Below are 14327 nucleotides of genomic sequence, written 5' to 3'. Positions count from 1 at the left end.
CAATCCAAAGTGAGATGTTTCCCAGCTGGGTCATGGCCTCTTGGAAGTAACCTGTTGAAAAAAATCAACCCGAGGCTAAGGTCTGAGACACGATTTTACAGTGTTTTCACACAAAAAATAGTGATTGGCACCTTGTGTTCTTAGGTGCTGAATCTGCAGATTCTGCTCACCTGGCTAAGATGAAAAAAAGAATCAGCTGAGTGTTATCCACATTGTGGTGACCATCAACTCAAATCTCCCAGATGATATCTCTGGATTCCATTCTGCTCCCAACCTATTTAATATGAAACCAAATTCAAATTAAATAGGTTGGGAGCAGAATGGAGTCCGGGTAGAAAGTCCCATGAAGAAGCAGTTTCCAACTTTCTTTCCAACTTTCACTCCTACTCAGATCTTGATTGTAATAAATAGGACTTTTGACATGAAGAGAGCAGATAACAAAAGCCATGCTTGAAGCAAAGTACATTTTAAAACCTCTTAATGCACTTTTATTCCTGCCTGAAAAGATAGTTTAAATGAAGAGGCAGCAGATACATGTATGCTCCTTTTTAAAATAACAGCAAATAATGCTACTTCAGAATTGCTTGTTCATGAGATTATCACCATAAAGTACAGCTCTGCACTTCTGGGTTTATCACACACACAAAAGGATGACTTCCTCCTCTTTCCCTATGGAGCTTGTTTTCAGTTAAGAGAAGTGTGATTCAGAAGGGAATCAATCCCTTTTGGTCCCCCCTTCCACATGCACCTCAGTTTACAGTACAACCCCTAGAAGAGTTATGCCATTGTAAGCCTACTGAATGTAATAGATTTAGAAGGGTGCAACTCCAAGATTGCTCTTTTAATCTTCCGCATGGAAAATAGAAGCAGCAAGATGTTTTTCCTGCAGAGCATGAAAACAAAACAAAAATCAGGCATTCATTCTTGAATAAACATTAATCCAATGCTATTCACATATTTTCATCAGAGGATAAATTAAACTATTCTTCATGTTTGAAGGCAGGCAGGATGTTTAAAGAAAAGGTGGGAAAGGAGGTTGCATGGTGTAACAGAGACAGGGACTATGATGCAGATGAGCAAAAGTGGATACAAATCCCATGCTAACGCTTAATCAGGACAGGAAGAATCTTTAACATATCTGGTAGTAAGGGAGAAAGACTGTGTGCCTATACATGCATAAAAGGAACAGCAGAATAATCAGGAAGTGAGTCCATTATAAGAATTGCCATTATCTCATGTAATCTGTGAATAGTAAGGAGTCCCCTCTTCAACTAATCTGATTTCTTGTGACATTTCAGAAGGAAATACTTGTGATCCATTGTGATTTCAGTGTGAATTCCTTCACTGGATGCCCATTGGCTCAATGACCCAGTTGTTGCCAATGAGAGCAGGGCCCAGCCATAGAAGCAAACCAGGCAACCATGACTAGGCCTGCTGACATCCTAGGGGCACTTGCCTTGGGTGTATGACTGTCTTGGAGAACAAGACATTGCCTGCAAGGGGAGAGAGGTCCATAAAGGCAGCTTAGCAGCTCATCAGAAGGAAGGATGTCACCTGTATTAAGGCCCGTAGCTACATTCGGGGCACGGGGGGGCATGGCCCCTCTGTTTAAACCCCCTTCCCTCTATAGGGCCCCTCCATTGGAGCTGCCCTCTAGGAACCCCAGGCACTTTCTTTCCGAGCAGGGTCTGCTGAGAGGAGGTTGTGAAGCCAAGTTAAAAGGGGGGGGGACAGTGAGAGAGTGAGCAAGAAAGGGAGAGAGAGCAACAGTGCGTGGGGGGGGGGAAGCAAGAGAAAGATGGACAGTGAGAGAGAATAAGGGAGAGAGTGAGAGAAAGGGACAACACCTGGGGGCTGCGAACGCCACAGACATCTTGGGGCCCGCGTGAACAGGGGCTCTGTACTACCACAGACCCTTTCCCAAACTTCTTCTGAGGCGGCGGCAGCAAAGATCTGGAAAGCCAAGCAAGCTGAAGGAGGAAGTGGTTGCCCGTTGGGCTGAACAACTTGCATCCTAAAGGGGGGAGGAGAGTTATGTCCTTCCTGAAGCCCTCAGCAAAAAATGAAAGTCTGCTCAGCACGGCATGACTGTTTGGCGGCTGTCACTCAGCACTGGCGGCTTAGTTAAAACGACAGCAACTTTGCTGAGGACTGAAACACACCATGATATCTTGCTCCTCCCTGCTATAATAGCATGTTCCAACCCGACCTTCTTAGAGCGCTGAGAGTGGTAACAAATGTTACTGCCTGAGCAGAGGGGGACACCGAGAGGGTCGCTAGGAGCCTAAACCCCGCCCATCAATGGTCCATCCCACTTCTGTAAGCGGCTGACTGTTCCACGGACTGCCAAGCGATTCATAGGGGAAAGCATCGTTTTTCAGTACCAGGATTTTAGCTGCCCGCTGTAGCAGACTGAAAATTAGTCACTTGTGATTCTTCAATGTAACTGGTTTTGTAGGAATGATGCAAATGCACATACTAGGTGTGACAAGGTTGAGGGGGGGGGGCTTCTTCCCTGTTAGCATCCCCCCTGCCCCCCCCAGTCCCCCCGCCCCCCAGTCGGACTCTGGACTGCTGCAGGCTGCTCAGGCAGGCATGGGCTTTCTCTTGAGTAGTAGGGGGAAGTGATCCTCGCCTGGGGGCAGGTGGAGGTGGAAAGCAGAATCTGGAAGAAGCAGCCAAGCCCTGCGCCCCCCCCCTACCAATTTTTTACACCTGGGCCCCTCCACCCCAAAATTTCTGGCTACGGCCCTGCCTGTATTCCAAGGGCTATGATCAAGGGCTTTCTGAACACTGTCACAGGCACAGCTGTAGAAGCACAAACAGAAATGAAAGTAGAAGGGGGGGTAACTTCATGGGCTATAGTATCTGCCTAGAATCAGGAGGGGGGGGAGCTTCTTAATTATATGACAGCAAAGATCAACAAGTGATGTTTTTTTTTTTCATCTCAATTCGATGAAGATTTCTGTCTGTTGAAACTGAAGAAACACACACAACAGGAACAACCCTAATTGCTGTACAGATACTCCATTACCATTCCCTCTACACTCTGTTCCTGACTATCATGACTCAGAACGACCTGCTGTAAAATAATAGTGCACGACATCTACCTTCAGACGTGTGAAGGCTTCTGGTTTAAGTTACTCCAATCTCAAGGAAAAAAACCGCTATACTTATATGTGCCTGTGGAGAGTCTCTGTCTCATTTTGGTTGTCTTTTAAAAATAAGGTCCCCTGCCTTTGTAATCCAAATATTCTCAGCCCTCGTACCTGCTTCAGGTCAAAGCGCTAGAAATCAACCCCGTCCGTGCCCAGCTGTAAGAGATGAAAGGGTACTAAAACCTCATCAGCCAATAAGAAGCGCCCAGGACGGTGGGGCAGCTTTGGCTGGTGGCCAATTAGAGCGCGGCCCCTGGGCTGCGCCTCCTCCGGCCCTCCCGCCCCCCGCATGTATCTATTTCAGCAGCTGCAAGCACTAAAGGGCTGGCAGAGGCGGAGTTTTCGGCTGCTGTTTTGGTGCGCGGTAAGTGCTGTTGATTCCGGAGATCGCCTTGCAGAGCGAGGCGCAGATTTGTCCTGGAGAAAGCGCTCAGGGATTTCTCCCCCTCGTTACCCACCCCCTTTCCTTCTCTTTCCTGATGGAGACTTTCCACCCCAGCAAGCTGGAGAAGCACCATCACCAGCCCGTGGAGTTTTTACAAGGTGCCAGCAGGTACGGTGCGAAGAGCCACGGCGCCTATGGGAACGCGTTTAACTCGTGGAACGATTACCTGGGGCTGGCCACTCTAATCACTAAGGCGGTGAGCCACGAGAAGGGCTTCAGGACCGGGCCCTCCTCGGTGGTAGTGGCGGCGACCGTGCAGCAGGTTCAGGCGACGGAGGAAGGGGAGGAGGACGAGGAAGACGACGAGGAAGAGGAGGAGGAGGAAGAAGTGGGCACCCCTTATTTCGAGAACTCGCTGGACCTACACGATTTCGATTTGTGCGGTCACCACCATCTGAACCACGGCGAAAGCCTGCTGGAGGAGCGCTTCGCCGATTTCAGTCCTTTCTCCGGCCGCTCCAGCCCGGCCTCGGTGGTGTTTAACTGCTCCCCGGATCACCTGGAGCGGGACCGCTCGCCCCACGCTTGGGGGGGCCGCTTGGTAGTGAACAGCCGGCTGCAGGCTCCCCAGAAAAGCAGTTCTAGGCTACTGAAGCCGGAATTGCAAGTCTGTGTCTTCTGCCGGAATAACAAGGAAGCCGTGGCCCTGTACACCACTCACATCCTCAAGGGACCGGATGGCAGGGTCTTGTGCCCGGTGCTGCGGCGGTACACGTGCCCGCTGTGCGGGGCGAGCGGGGACAACGCGCATACGATCAAGTATTGCCCCTTGTCCAAAATGCACGGCAGCGCCCCCAAACAGCCACTCAAAAACTCCAGGCATATCCTGGGCAAGAAGCTCCGCTAGGAGGCGCTGCTCGAAGCCTGGGGGATTCTGCGTAGCTACGGACACATTGGATCCAAAAATTAAATATTTCTCTTAATAATAGGGGGAGGGCGTTGGAGCACTTGTGCCCTCTTCAGGGGGAAAAAATCCTTTGGAGTTTTTTCTTTTTTAAAAAGACTTTAATCGAATGATGTCTCTTTAACATTTAATATATTGAAACTTGGAGACCCTAGAATGTACAGAGAAAAATGTTGATTTATGTATCAAATAATCAAGTATAGTTTCTAGTTTGTATAAATAGTCGCCAGAGAATCTGGCCCCTGAATTAACTCTAAGAATTATATGAGTTTTAGAAGTCCTGTATTTGTTTACTGTAAATCATATCTAATTTTTAAGTCTGAGCACTCTTCAGTGGATCTGGCTTTCTTGAATATTAATCCTAAACAAGAAAGGGAGTGCCCCCCCTTGAACAAAAGAACTGCTACAGAACCTGAAAGAGCCCACTGAGCTGTACAACCTTGCAGCTCACATAAACATGAGACCAAAATGGAGATTTTTAGGTGAATTTTTTAAAAGAGACAAGGCTGAAGGCACGCTGAGGGGAAACGCATTGTACTGGACTGGTGCTTTGTTTCTATTGATGTCTTTACTGTTTGTCTATAAGCAATACTGGTTGTAAGAGTTGGAACTGGAGGGTACAGTTTGTTGAGGGGAAGGATTTCTTATGGTATAGGTTCACTTTTAATTCTTAACCCCCCCCCCCCAATGTTTAAGTCCAACTTGGAGCGCATGTTTCTTTTTTGGTTTGCCATTCCAAAAATGAGTTTTCCCATTGCTCTGACTGCTTTTCTTTACATGCTGGTTATCTCCCTGTAGCCCAGCTGAGGATTTTTTTGTCAAACTGTTAGAGATGCAGTGGAAAGTAAAGATGTTGCTGAGATCTGACTACAGTCCGTTCTTTCCTCCCCCTAGGCTTAGCCTCTGCTCCCTTCAAATGATGTAAAATGTCAAGAGCCCTGGAGGTGAGAGCAACCTCCTCAGACCACAGGGCTCACGGAGCTACTCAAGTTTCTTCTGTGAAAGCAAAGAATTATCCCAACTCCTATGGCTAACATTCTTTCACTTCTGTAATGGTAATCTGTACTAGAGAAAATGCTGCCTGTCTGATCTAAAATAGTTGCAGTAGCTCCTCTCCTATGCAGTTGGATTATTTTTAAAATAATACTAAAACCCCAGGCTAAAGCAGGCCAGCATGTATATTGTCTATGCTTAAGCCCATGCATACAAAAACTGGAGGTAACTGGTCTGGAGGTAATGATTGGTCAAGTGATACCAGAGGGAGGATTGTAACAGGGGAGAGGCTGAGTGGCTTGTAGGCCTAACAGCTGCAGGAGGAGGGATTGAAGGAACATTTCAGTTTTGTTTTAAAAAAACAAAAACCTTTGATTTGGTGAAGTGGCGGCTTCTTGATGCCTTCTAGCAGTCGCAGTGCTCTGTTTTTTCCAACATTCCTGTATGGAGAAACCTGTGTCTACACTGATGCATGTGCAGCAGTAGCTGAAAGTGTACACTTGTATGACAGTGGGTGGTAGCAGGCTCTGTGTTCGGGTAACCCTAAAAATGCTGCCTTAAGACAATACCAGCAGTTAACCATATTCTTTTGAGTGGAGTTCTGATGTTTGAAATACTTTAGTGTATTTGCAGTGTATTTAGGGTATTGATGTTTCAGTTTTACAACCTTAGTGAGAGGGATACATACAGCAGTTCCCCTCCACTACCTGAACCAATGAATGTTCTTTCCACTCTCCAATTCAGAAAGATTGAGTCATCTTTCAAAATAAAGATTCTATGTTAACCTCATCACTGCTTTTGTGGGCGTGTCTCTCAAGACTATGAGTATCTGTATTGTTGCCTAGAAGTAGTATGGTTATAATAAAATTTAGTATTTCCAAGGTAAATGACCTTTGGGAAATAGGGAATCTGTTAAGTTTGCTGCATGCTCCTATAGTTTAGTTGGAAGCAAATTTCAGTGTTAGTGAGGGCTGGTGGGGGAAGTGCCATCAAATAGCAGCTGACTTACAGCAGCCACACAGGTTTTTCAAGGTGGCTCAGAGGTCATTTGCCATTGCATGCCTCTGCATTACAACCATCAACTTTCTTGGGGGGTCATCTTTCCAAATACTATCTGGGGCTGACTCTGCTTCACTTCTGAGATCAGACTAGCCTGGGGTGTCAGTAAGGTTTGGTTATAAATAAATGTGCACAGATCAGGCAGGATCAAATTGAATCCATTAAGCACACTTGCTTTGCTATGTAATTTGAATTGTAGGTGGATGCTGGTAAAAACTGAGTTGCTTTGCTTTCCTGTATGGAGCTTGCAAATCTTTTATGAAAACTGCTACTGTCCTTTTCAATTATGAAGGTCGGAAGCTTGTCATAGAGCAATCTGAGATGCCTGCTCACCAGCCACCTTCTATACCAGTTCTGTGCAAATTTTTGGAACATATTAGTAGGGTTTGACTGCCCAGAAAACACTGAAAAGGTGTCCTGAGCAGGTGAGTTGTACCTGACTGCAGTGACACCAAGAAAGACCCTGGGCTACAGGTGTAGTTTCCAGTGACATTCTAATAAAGCAGTTTTCGGAGCTTAACTTTCTTCCAAAAACAAAATACAAGCTATTAACAGAAATATTTCCAGAGTGCAGATTCTGTATCCTACCCCCTTATTCCTAAGTATGCTTCCCTAGAAGCAAGCTGCACTGAAAGACCTTGAAGGATTTACGACAGTCAAGTTAAAAACCCAAATGAAATTGACAGGGCCAGTCTGTTTTGGTATCTACTGTATTATGTAATGCAAGGTGTGTGTGAGCAGAGCTAGTTTTAACAATGTATGAGGAGAAAGTTATTTTCTGTTGGTTCTATTTTAGGCATTATCTCTAGCCTTGGGAACTGATGGAGGAGGGAAATGATTACAATCCTTTCCCATGCACTTAGTCAAAGTAACCCTGCTTGTGCATTCTGCACTTAATACACAAATAGGGCAGATATACATTAAACATACGATTTTTGGAAAGGGCATCTGTTTTGCATGCAGAAGGTCCCAGGTTCAGTCCCCGGTTAAAAGATCTGGCAGCAGGTAATGTGAAAGACCTCTCTGCTGCTAGACTAAGTAGACAACACTGACTTCAATAGTCAAAGGATCTGATTCGGTATAATGCAGCTTCATGTGTTCCTCTCATATCTGGCTTGACTCGATGCCTTCAGATGGATAATGCATTTTGTAACTGGTGGGCAAGAATGCGCTGTCACTGTAACCTTAAGTATATGAAAAATATAATTTCACATTCTTGATTCTCTGCAGCCAACTGTCTTCCATTCCTAAACATCAACTTAACTGTAAATAGGACTGGCTACTGTACATGTAACAATTACATGTTCTGCGTATTTAAACAGGAATATGCCCTAATGCATTTATTGCTTATGGCCCCCTAGTATCTTCCAAAAGGTTGTTCGTTGAATGAGGTTTTTGTATCAAGACTTTGGGGACAGGAGCTTGGAAGGGAAAGGGTTCTGCGATGTGTGTGGGAATCAAACTGTGTACTTTCTCTACAGTTAGATCAGTTATGTGTCTAAAGAGAAGCAACGGCTGCCAACATCTCATTTGGGCCTCAGCCAATGGTCAGAAAGCTTCTCCTGTGGCTGCCTGACACATTAAGACAGTAAAACAAAATCATCAAGTGCTTGCTTATGGACTCTAAGCACAAGTACCTAAACAATAGCTTCTTTCAGTACATAGCAGAATGAAATGCAGTTACCAATACCTGCTGATTAGTTTATTCCAGGAGTGGCTACTAGAACTCACCCATGATCCGGTTCTTCTTTAGGACCTCATAAAGCAATCAGGTGTTTTCTGTAATATGAGGCATTTCACCCCACTGTATGGAGTCAGTTCCAAAGTAAGGGTTGGATCTTATGCTATGCAAGCCACAGGAATACTTCTAGGAAGGAACTGCCACAGTTTGGCAAGTCTCATGAAACCTTGCCAAGTGGTTGGTGGATTGTCAGGACAGCACTGTGTGGCACAGTTGGGGGTCTGTAGTGGAAATGGGGAACTGGTGAAAAATATTTCCCATGTCCCCTTCCACTGGCAGAAATGCAGTTAGGGAGACAAGCTCAAATACACTGGACAATTTCCAGAACAGCATAAAATACTGACAAGCTTTCCTCTAATCCAGTAACATTTTAGCACTGGTACAGAGGTATTCTATGACACAACATTTACTGAAATGGGACTAGTACAGTATGACAAATATTGGACACGATGCCAAATTTCAAACCTCTACAGCGCCATGAAATGTGAGCATTCAGTTACCACTAAATACCTAAGTGTTTAAGTTACATTTCAACCCATACAGCATTTAAAAATTATATACATTGGCTGCTTAGATGGGCAATGTTCAAGACATACTATTGCATCTAGTTTGAATGCCCACTTATAATGTTTAGCACTTATGGGAAGCATGACAGTTAAACAACTGTTAACCTATAGCTGTTCATGACGCACTTGTCAATTTGCTTCAGAATTTACTCCATTTTGATGAAACTAAAATTAGGCCCCAAACTATTAACATATCTGTATCCCCTATTCTACATGGCTCAGGTTGGCTTACATGTTCAAAATACTCCCCCCCCCCCGCAAAAAAAAATGCCTGCATCATATTAAATGATCTAGCAAATAAAGCAGTGCCTTGCAGCTTCTCCTAAATATATAGAGATGGAGATCTCTTCACTTCCTCAGGAAACCCTTTCCATACAGTTGGGAGTTATGGAACAAAAAACAAATGCTCTGCCAGGCAGACTACCCTAATCAGGGAAGCAGGCAGCATTTAACTGCAGTTAACACACAAGGGCATTTAGGAAGAGGCGGTCCTTTAAGCCAGTCCTGGACCTTGATGGATTTTTGACCACCTTTGAGATTTAAATTAATAAAAGTACCTGCAAAACCTTTACCTAAACTAACAAGACAAGGTAGCCCTCCATGAGTCCTACTATTCTTGCCATAAAACACATTGTGCACTGGAAAAGTGTAGTGTATGAGATTGCTTGTGAAGGCTGTGTGCTTCTGAATTACTTTATTAATGTGTAGAATCCTGGAATCTTTTCATTTTTATGTGTAAATGTAACCCATGAAATAAAAAAAACCCCAGAAAATAAAGATTAAAAATGCTTAAAATTGTCTACCTCCAGAAGCTAGCTCAAATAGGAAGATTTTGCAATGCTAACTCATGGCTTCATTCTGAAGATTAACATTGGATTTCATTTTGGATAATTCCTTTGCATAACAGGGACAGGCTAGAAAGCTACTTTAGACACACCCAGGGGCTTGTGCATACCTTGTGGGATTTAAAACACAAAAACAGCCCTCAGCCAGCAGAACTAAACAGGCCCCCATGTTGCCTTTGAAAGTTACCAATTTTAAAAGTGGCTTCCTAATATGACAGGTGCTGGTTAAAAACATTGCCCCTGAAAACAAAAACAGCTCCTGCATGCACATACATACAGAGCAACAGTTGTGCAGTTCTTTGGATCCAGACCTAAATTTAGAATTTAGTTCCAGGTCCCAAAGAAGTCATGAATATTTAGCAACAAGTCCCTTTCCTTGAGGAGTGCTCTGAAACACGAATCTGCTGACAGATTATGCACACTGTACGACTCTGAAAACATTTTAGTGAGTAAATCTTTTAACAGGATAGAGGGTTACTTCCCAAGGAGATATTTTACTGCTGAGAGTGTTTTCCTCCAAGTTAACTAGCTGCATGGGAACAATGGGAATTGAGTTCTGCATATGAATCAGGTATGCCAAGTATAACACAGACCTGCATCTAATTCTGCACACAGGAACTTATTTTCTTATACCTTCAAAAAAAATATGAAGAAATTTTTTGAAGTGTTCAAAATGAGAACTTACAAGAGTAAGTTGAAGCATCTTCCTGATGTCTAGCCTAGCTAAGTCATGTCCCTGAACTTTCAATAAACATTTTACATGTTTTCTTTAAGTTCTGCAAATGAAACCAGGCCACAGTGGCCAAACTCTTGCCCATATTCCTTGAAGTAGAGAAAGCTGAGTTTATCATAAAAAGCCATTCAGCTACTCTGAAAGCGTACTGAGAAAGTCACATCCCCCCTAGCTTCTGCTTGCCAAGGTCACAAGTGCTTTAACTACATCATCCTGATGACCAGCAATAACTCCATGGAAACTGCAATATTATTGCACTTTCCTCCATAATAGAACCCACACTGTTCTCCCCCCCCCCACCTTATCCTCACAATAACCACCTTGTGAAGTAGCTTAGATATAGGGACTGTGATAGGCCCTAGGTCACCCAGTGAGCTTCCATGACAGAGTACTGATTTAACCCTCATTGTTTCAAGTCTTAGCCTAACACTCTAACCACTACAGCACACTGGCTCTCATGACTATGACCACACAAAGTTGCAATGTTAATTAAGAGGCTACAGCAAAACAGCACCTTATTTTGTTAAGTTTATTTATCATTGAAGTTAACACACAGCAGCAAGTTCTGTGTTGGCTTCAATTAAAAGCAATCATTCATGTGTTACTTCACACACACACCCATTGAAGTCAACCCAGCCCTTACTACAAAGCACTTGTTTAAAGGTAAAGCACTTACCCCCAAAGACAAGAAATTGAGAAGGAGGGGAAGAGTGAGAAGTTCCTCCAGACCACATATTTGAAATATGACACTATATATAAATGCTTCAAAAGGCATGAATTATCTATAACAGAAAAAGCAGATAGTCTATTGGCAACTGGGGGAGGGGGGGGGAAGGAATTCAGCAATATGGTTTACTCAAATGCTTTCATTTTAAAAGCCTTACATTTTGTTTTTCTGACACTGCAGTGACATTCACTGTCAGAATAAAGACTGCAAAAGGGCTCAATAAGTATATGCATTCAAGTGAAATCTCCAAAAGAAAAAAAATCCCAGTGTAGCTAGAGGTCCGTAACAATTACTGAATGCAATCTAAATTAACACATACTGAATGCGTTGCATTATCACCAGCAAAAAAACTCTTGCCATAAAAATACGCAAACAAGAAGGTGCTCTTCTTATGTCCATTTTATATGGTATATGGTCCTTTCAAAGCATGAATTTATATAATTATAAATGTATGCTTTGCAGACAATACTCAACTTCAGAGCTACACAAAATAAAGATCAGGTTTGTTTTAGACAGATATATGTGCCACTCAAAGATACCTACAGGGTTTTTTTAAATTATTATTTCTTACCACCAAGTGATCTGTGACATATACAACATTTGAAGTTTTGGGTAACCAGTATTTAATTTCCAACTTTTAATTGCAAGTTCTGTGCATGATCAGTCTACATACAAGTAATAGAATTTCATGCTTCCACATTACCTAGAAAATTTTGTTAAAGAATACCAATTCAGAGTGTTAAAGCACCAATGTTATATTCTGTTATCAAATCAATGCTAAACACCATATTAAAATCATGTTTAGGTTTTAAAGTTAACGTCGCACGGTGGTCCAACCATCTTCATCAGTTTCATTTTTAGTGCGACGAAGGGATTCTCTCTCTTTTTCGGTTCTCCAGGCTCCCTTTTCTTTCTCACCATCTTTGTCTCTCTCTTTTGAGACAGCAGGAGTAGCCGAAGCAGGCAGTCGTCGAACTGTTTCACGTTCTTCACGCTCTTCCCGTTTGTCATCGCCCCGTCTCCAGGAGCTCACTAAGAACACAAAAAGATAATATTCAATCTTTCCTCATCTCATGTCCTGTACAAGAGACAGCTATAGCTGCAGCTGATGATTTGTTGCAATTAGAGATGTGAAGATCTGGAAGAAAAAAACCCTATTTTTTTCCTTTAAAGCCCACCTCTCTCAGGAACATTTCCCCCTAGTTTTCAGACAGAAATACTGGGAACTTTGGGGAAACACTGCGAAAAACAACCTCCACTGTTTTCTCTTTTAGACTAACTGAAGTGCTTCTTAAAGCAAGGTTTTAAATTTTTTCTAATATAAAAACTGGGAGCACTGAAAAAAACTTCCTATGATTCTTTCCTTTTGAAATGAATGAGATGAAAGACAAGGTTTTACTCAAAATGTGCAGTATGACCATTTTTATGCAGGACAATCTACAACACTGTAGTGCAAACACATACATTTTCAAGGATAGTTTTCATTAAAATGTAAGTAATTTTGGCAACAGTAATATGCTAGAAAGTGTTCAATGATAATATTTTGTCAAATACTTCAATGTTTTCAATATTATAAAGTTTAACTTAATACTACACTTTCTTTGATCCTACAACATTTCTTTTCTCCCTTCAACTGTTTTTTTTTCCTGCCTCTCAGGTAAGCAAAAATTAAGATACTAATGGTAGCATACGGCACTACTGTCTGCAGTTCTATGTTGAGTATTTGGTGTACCCTCACCCTGGTATATGCCAAACACATGACCTGAAGGCCCAGCACCACCAGTAGGCCACAAGATGACGACTGCAGCTGCCGGGTTTTTGTATGTGTAAAGGAGAGGTGATTCATCAGGTATGACAAACCATTTAGGGCTTTCAGGATTAAAACCAAAACCTTTAATTTGACCCAGAAACCAACAGGCAGCCAATGTAGCTGTTTCAAGACAGGAAGACCAAGATGCTCTGGTCAGAACTGCAATTTGGACAACCAGAAATCCCTGAATCACATTTAAGGGCAGCCCTGTGTAGAGTAAATTACAATAGTGTGTTCTGGAGGTGACTATGGCATAAATTACCATGGCCAGGTCCTGCTGGGACAGATAGGGGGCCAAACTGATGGGCCTGGCATAGGTAGAAAAAAGCCTGCAGCTGTGGACACCTGCTTGTCCAAGGTGAAAGGCGTCCAGCCAGACCCCCCAGAGTCTTTATGGAGTCCATTAATGAGAGCTGGACCTCATAAAAAGCCAAAAGCTGCAATCCTCCACCATATCCACTCTTATCCAGCCATAGACTTCAGTATTGGATGGAGTAAATTCCAAATGGTTCTACCTCAACCATTCAACTGCAGCGTCTAGGCACTAGGTCAGAGAACTGAGTGCTGCTTCTGGTTATTTATCCAATAGGTGGAAGAGTTGAGTGTCATCAGCATACTGATGGCAACCAACCCAAACCTCCTGGCAAGCTCTGCCAAAAGGCACATACAGATCTTAAAGCAACATTGGGGGCATGACAAAGGGCCACCCAAAGAACACCCTCTGACAGTGCCCCTGAAGAAATGAGACAAACCATGAAAAGGCTGTTCCATGAATCCCAAGGGAGGCCAAATGGTGGGCCAAAATTGGGAGGTCCACTGTATCAAATGCTGAAGTAAAATCCAACAAGATCCAACTGCAACCAGAGATTGTCCAGAAGAGCTGTCTCTTTCCCCACACCAGGCCTGAAGCTGGACTAGAATGGATCAAGTGCAGAAGTCTCATCCAAACAGACCCGAAGCTGTTCAGCAACTGCTCTCTTAATCACCTTTCCCAGGAATGGTAAATCTGACATTGGGTGATAATTGGCTAGTTCCATTTTTTCTAACTTGTTGAGACTGAAAGGGGAAAAGATCTTGAGGTTGTACAGAATAGCTCAATGAACGTGTCAACCCAGTGTGGAAAAGGCAAACTCCATGTTTGGAATTATTAGGAAAATGACTGAAAATAAAACAGCTGATATTATAACACCCCTGTATCGATCTAGGGTGTGGCCTCATTTGGAGTACAATGTACAGTTCTGGCCACTGCATCTCAGCACAGGGTGGAGAGAGTAGATTAAGTGAACATTTTCTCCCTCTCAAAAAATACTAGAACTTGAGGGCATCCAATGAAGCTGATGGGTAGT

At 43.3% G+C, this 14327-nt stretch overlaps 2 protein-coding genes across 3 annotated transcripts in view; one reads left to right on the top strand and one right to left on the bottom strand.

Annotated features, from left to right (window-relative positions):
• The first annotated feature begins 3437 nt into the window (after nt 1-3437).
• NANOS1 (nanos C2HC-type zinc finger 1) lies at nt 3438-6289 on the top strand. Its single transcript, XM_060241536.1, has one exon. The coding sequence runs from the start codon at nt 3638-3640 to the stop codon at nt 4448-4450; it is 813 nt and encodes a 270-aa protein (XP_060097519.1). The 5' UTR covers nt 3438-3637; the 3' UTR covers nt 4451-6289.
• A 4670-nt stretch (nt 6290-10959) lies between these two features.
• EIF3A (eukaryotic translation initiation factor 3 subunit A) overlaps nt 10960-14327 on the bottom strand; it is a 32410-nt gene continuing 29042 nt past the window's right edge. For both annotated transcript variants that reach the window (XM_060241529.1, XM_060241530.1), the window contains one exon: nt 10960-12203. In XM_060241529.1, the coding sequence (XP_060097512.1) occupies nt 11986-12203 (218 nt within the window). In that variant the 3' untranslated portion in view covers nt 10960-11985. The remainder of the gene's footprint in view (nt 12204-14327) is intronic.

Source organism: Heteronotia binoei, chromosome 6 (genome assembly GCF_032191835.1).
Source record: "Heteronotia binoei isolate CCM8104 ecotype False Entrance Well chromosome 6, APGP_CSIRO_Hbin_v1, whole genome shotgun sequence".
In the NCBI taxonomy this organism is placed as follows: Eukaryota; Metazoa; Chordata; class Lepidosauria; order Squamata; family Gekkonidae; genus Heteronotia; species Heteronotia binoei.
This window is presented reverse-complemented; position numbering and strand designations above follow the sequence as displayed.